Source organism: Pteropus vampyrus, unplaced genomic scaffold (genome assembly GCF_000151845.1).
Source record: "Pteropus vampyrus isolate Shadow unplaced genomic scaffold, Pvam_2.0 Scaffold626, whole genome shotgun sequence".
NCBI classification, from domain to species: domain Eukaryota; kingdom Metazoa; phylum Chordata; class Mammalia; order Chiroptera; family Pteropodidae; genus Pteropus; species Pteropus vampyrus.
Genome location: NW_011889407.1, coordinates 19,185 through 24,918, shown reverse-complemented (window position 1 = coordinate 24,918; position 5,734 = coordinate 19,185). Strand labels below are relative to the sequence as shown.

Sequence of the window (5,734 nt, the reverse complement as noted above, 5' to 3'; positions counted from 1 at the left end):
GGGGCTGGGCAGGGGCTAGCGGGAGGGTCTGACCCAAACCGCAGAGCTTGGTGGGGGGGCTTCTGGACCTTCCTAAGTGCGAGGAACGGAACATCAGCATGCACCCCCTGACACTGAGTGGGGTGTCTGGCCTCCGTTGCTGCCGGCCGCAGACGTGCCAACTGCACACGGGGGCGGCAACGTCACAGAACGGACGGGCCCTCGGCGGGTGGCGCGTGAAACCCACCTGAGCTCCAGACTGTTACGCGAACCAACAGATTTCCTTATTTTTAAAACTTTCTGTCCCCGGTGGCATCCAGTGCTCGTGAGCGCAGCCCCCAGTGAGCACGGCGGCCCGGGGCCCCCCGAGGGCTCCCATAGGGTCCCCATACGGTTCCCTCACGAGCCCCTCCACCCCATGGCTCACGCTGGACACGTGGGTCACCCGGCACCCCCCCCACTACGACGTCCAGACAAACCCACCTCTGAAACACTCCTGCGACTCGTGCCCTCTGTCTCCACTGTGGCCCACCCAGTTCCCGTCACCCCCCTCTCCCAGGACGGCCGCGACCTGCCTCACTCTCACAGTCTGTCCCTCGCAGCTGCCACTGGCTTCTGAAAACCCAGTGAGGGGTGCACTTTGTCTAGTGGACGGGGCGGGGGCAGTAGGCGGCCTAATGGTCTCTCGCTGCACAACGGCCCCAAATGACACCGAACACATTCGTTCGTGTGAGCCGGGCGTCTGCGCAGACGCCGCCGGACGCCCGTCTCAAGCCCAGCCGGGAGCCGCCGTCCGGACGCCGGCCAGGGCCGCAGCCTCGGCGGAAGGCCCGGCCGGGGCAGGGGCGGCGCCCGGGCTCAGTCGCTTGGCTGGCGGCCGGCGGCGGGTCCTCAGGGCTGTGGCCGCAGGATGCTCCCCATCTCCGCGCAGGGCCCGGCCCCTGCGAACGCGAAGGCTGCTCTTGCGTGTTGCTTCCCTGGTCCGCGGGCTCCGGGGCCCCCACCCACCGGGGTCGAAGCCGACTCCGGACGGCACCCAGAGCCCCGCCGACCGCCGACCCTCGACCCCTCACGCTGAACCCCGCGTCACGGCCGAGGGGGCCACGTCCCTCCCGTCCGGGGTCCGGGCCGCCCTCGCCTGCGCTCTGCGTGGCCACCGCCTCCTTACCCTCCGGTCCCGGCATAAGCGGGACCCCCTCTGGGAGGCCTTCGAACGCCCGACCTGAATGAGGTCCTGGGGTGAATTCTCCCGCGGCGTCCCACGCAGCGCTCAGGCCTAACCTGGGGCTCACGGGGTGCCGGTGCACGCGGCCGATGCCTGCCTCCCTCTGAACCACGAACGCAACCCAGGCAGCACGCCAGTCCTGTCGGCCGCTGCGTTTCCACCCAGACACTCACGTGCTTAACGTAAAGAGATTTTTAGGAATTTCAGCCAATCGTAGGCAAGTAGCAAAGCTGTGCTTCAATAGGTCACATCGACGAGGAACGTTGCGTTCCTCCAATTCTATAATGAAATTTTCTGTTTACAACAAAGCAGTTTCAGAACCACGTGGCTGCTGTGTAGGCGCCGACAGGATGTGGGTGCGGGCCGGGCACGGACTTAACGGACACTTTTTCTAAAACATGCGACTGAAGGACAAGTTCAAGTACAGACCGTTTTTAATCCACTTACTTAAATACCAATCTGGGCAATAGCAAAATTAGAAGCCTACACACTCAACTTTTTTGTACAACCAAAACATTTTTAATACACAAATCAAACAAATGAAAAGCTAGTAATCGTGTTCTCAGAAGCTGGATCTCGAATATAAAAACGTTAAATTGTTTCCTGCTTTGTCTCCATTCGTCATTTTCCTGTATCCTAATTTTCTTTTCCTTTTGGCCAGTCTACTGCTAAATCAAAATTACAGTCAGATCGGTCAGTCTAAGGAATTTCCCGCCCCCCCTCCCCCATACACACGGCAGAGATTTATCCCTGTGGGTCAAGAGGACAGCACGTCCTGAAGTTTCTTTACTCCATGTTGGGCGTGGACAGATCGTACAGCTTTTCCGGGGTTTAGACGGTGGCATCGCCCGCCCCGTCCACCTCACAGGACCGCTCTGAAGATGAAGGGCGGCAGGGGGCCACCTGGGCGCCTCGAGGACACAAACACACGGTGTGGCTAAGATTTGGGGGAGCTGGGAGGGGCACTCCATACAGTCCAAGCGCCCCACGTGAAAATTTAGTTCACAAAAGAAAGAAGAGCTGACCGTGCAGGTCCCGAAGAGCTGGATCGGCAACCACGAAGCGCACACACCTGATGGGCAGCGTGGGGGCCGGCCCGGTCCACTCTGCGCTTAACCAACGAATTCTGCACTAGAAACAAGCACGGAACCTGCAGATCGGCCCACATCGGCGACGTTTTCGCTTCCTAGAATGATTCGATTTACGGATTTCATTATTTCTGGCACTGTGCCACACGGCCTGACGTAAGAATTCATTTATTACAGGCGAGACACGTTAGGGTTCTAGGCTTTACCTGCAGACGGTGTGGAGGGGGTGCTGTCTGGCTGAGCTGCCCAAGGATCCTAGATTTTTATGACTAAGAAATAGTTCCTACGATTTAGCACCTTAGGCTCCAGTAACGATTGCCGTAGAATTCTAGAGTCTTCCTATTTAATTTCCTGATACTTCTGGTGTCCTTGCCAGAAAAATTACGTATTGAAGTACATTTTAAAAATTCTGGCATCATTTAAATCTTTGAATGAGTCCTTTGTCTGGAATTGTTCAGTAAATAGTTTGAGTCAAGTAAATAGCACAGTTCTCAGGCCCTTTTGGGATTTCAGAATGGGGTCTTTGAGGGAAACTGAAGCGGGGTCTTACCAGCTAACTCTAGATGCAAAAAACACGCTGTCTCGGGCCTGCGGCCGGCAATCCTGGGCGCCCCATAGCGCTGAAGGCTGTCGGCGGCCACGCGCGGGCCACGAGGCGCTGTGACCACAGCGAGCCGGACAGCACACGTGGGCGGAGCGGGGCTCACCCCCGGGCTCCTGCGGGCCCCAGAGCTGGCGGTCGGTCGCCCTGAGACAGGAAGCTGCGGTCACCGCCGGGCAGACCACACCCACCTGCCCTCACATTTTAAATGAGATGCCCCCCCTTTTTTTGTGGAAACTAAATACATTTTAATAGAAAAACAATACAAAATAACTCTTTTCAGAAAACAAAAATATTTAATCCTTTCCCCACAAATCAGAACCGCTTCCTCCTGCGAGCAGGTTCGGAGGCGTGCACGGGGCTCACTGCTGTTTCCCAGGGCGGCGGTGTCGCTGCTGTCCTGAGCTGGGAGCTGGGAGCTGGGACGTGGGCTGGACGACCTCGCGGAGAAAGACAGTGCGAAAGCCACGTCTCTGAAAAATGCTCGTTTGGAAATGCGACGTTTTCTAACTTTTGACTTATCGCTTCGAATTACTTTCATTTCTTTAGCACACCCTGTCCTTTCGGGGGAGACAGCTGCTAACAAGTGCAGCCGCGGACAGAACCCTCTTCGCCACCATCACGGCCAGAGCCCGAGGCCGTCTCCGCCAAGCCCACCCGCTTCTACAGACGTGGCGGCGGCAGTGACCACTCCGGCACCCAGAAACCCTCCCTTTCTCCCAGGACACTGCTTCCAGATTCTCTGAGCTCCCCGAACCTCAAGATTCCCAGTGTCTCAGCCAGTGCCAGGAGCGCAGCCGACGGCCGGGATCAGGGACGCTGCCACGGCTGGCTTTGCTGTTCTCAGTAACGACATTTGCTATAATTACAGTTACAATAATAAAAACCCTCTTCTCTGTAATTGGGAAAGGCGAGGCTTTGGCCAGGGCGAGGCCCGCGCCCTCTCCCAGGCCCCTTCGGCTGGGGACCGTGCCCGTGACCCCGTGGCGCCCGTGACCCCGCAGCACGCGCCGTCTCACAGCGGGACGTCGGCACGGGCTGGAGGCGCTCGCACGGGGTCACGGTGGGGTCTCGGCGAGAACGCGCCGCCCCACCCCAGAGCATCTTGCTGTTGGTGTCGTGTTCACCTGTCACCCCGTCCTCCCCCCAGTCCGTCGACATCTGGGGGCCGAGTGGGGGGGTGGCGTGCTCAGGGCGTGCGTGCGGGGCTGGGGTCAGTGCTCCTGGCTGTCCTGCGTGATCCCGGTCACCAGCAGCAGGTTGCAGGCCATGAACTGCACGCTCAGGACGTTGCTCATCTGGCCGGTGTACACGCCCACGAGCTCCCCCGAGGAGCCGTCGGCGGGCGCGCTGCAGCCCGTGCTCCTGATGTCCCACACGCGCACCGAGTTGTCCATGGAGGCGGACGCCACCAGGCTGCTGTCCGGGCTGAACGTGAGGCTGGTGATGTTGTCCGTGTGGCCCCGCAGCTCCTTGTAGAGGGTCCCTGAGGCCAGGTCCCACAGCTTCAGGCGCTGGTCCTCGCCGGCCGACGCCAGGTACTTGCCGCTGGGCGAGAAGGCGAGCGCCAGCACGGGCCCGCGGTGGCCGGTGAACAGCCGCACGGAGCTGCCCTGCTGTGCGCTCCACAGCCGGACCGTCTTGTCGCTGGAGCCCGTGGCCAGGTAGTTGGAGTTGGGGTGGAACCGGACGCAGTCCACGTCCGCCAGGTGCCCCGCGTAGATCCGCAGCGGGTACGTCCGGTCGAAGGACCACAGCCTGGCCGTGCGGTCGTGCGAGCCGCTGGCGAAGTACAGGCTGTACGGGCTGACGTCCAGGTCCCACACCGGGTAGGCGTGGCCTTGGTACAGCACAGTGTTGGTGAGGCTGCCGAGGTCCCAGTACCTGATGGACATGTCCTCGGAGCAGGAGAGCAGGCCCGAGCTGTCCGCGAGGAACCGCGTGCTGTACACGGGCCCGCAGTGTCCGCGCAGCACCTTCATCTCCGTGCCCGCCGCGTCGACCTCCTCCTGGCAGCGCCGGGGGGCGGCAAGGAGACAAGAAAGACAGGTTTAGTGGTCCGGCCCGGAACGGGGACCGGGGGCCGCGGGCGGGCGCCCTGCCGGGAGGGAGCGTCTGCCCCGAGGCTGACAGTGCCTGTCCTGGGGGGACCCATGGGGACGGCCCGGAGCCGGAGCCGCCTACGGTCGCACGGCTTCCCAGGAGGCCCCCCCCAGCAGACACCGTGTCGGGGCCCCGCGCGGGAACGCAAGGCCACCGACCAGGGACGGCCCCGCGCCTCGCTCCCAGGCTGAGGCGACAGACCGCACAGCTGACTGCGGGGGGCTGCGGCTTTCCCCGGCGCCCCTGCCGCCGCCATCCGTGGGGTCCCTTCCGATCTCTGCCCAGCTTCAGCGCCTTCGCCCACGGCGCGTCCGTCATCCGCCGCGCGGCAGGACGCGGCCTCACTGTACGACCACGGGGGGCTGTGGGCCAAATGAACCCCGACGTGTCAGAGCTAAGGGGGAGCCAGGGAGGGGCGCTCGTCGACACGGCACGCTCGGACCCCGGGACCCCGTGACCGGCGCGAACGGCTGGAGCCCGCGAGAAGCGAAGACGAGGTTCTACACCGACTCCCTGGAGGGTCAGACACCGGCCCAAAGCACAGGCAAGACACGGATCCAGAACCGCCGCGGACAGAGCCAGGCGACCCACGTGGCTCCCAGGACCAACGGCTGTGTGGGGGACGGAGGGGATGACAGCCGCGGACGGCCCGGGGAGAGCAGGTGCCCCTGTCCCCGCAGGTGCACGCTGTGCTCAACCCGCCCCTCCGCGGCCCTCGGGCGGGCCCCCCGACACCAC

General features: G+C 62.3%; 1 protein-coding gene across 1 annotated transcript in view; it reads right to left on the bottom strand.

Moving 5' to 3' along the window:
- Positions 1 to 1,620: 1,620 nt before the first annotated feature.
- The window catches only part of LOC105308792 (TAF5-like RNA polymerase II p300/CBP-associated factor-associated factor 65 kDa subunit 5L), a 22,574-nt gene continuing 18,460 nt past the window's right edge, over positions 1,621 to 5,734 (bottom strand). Inside the window, exon 3 of the mRNA XM_023525785.1 lies at positions 1,621 to 4,902. Coding sequence (XP_023381553.1) covers positions 4,108 to 4,902 — 795 coding nt within the window. The 3' untranslated portion in view covers positions 1,621 to 4,107. The remainder of the gene's footprint in view (positions 4,903 to 5,734) is intronic.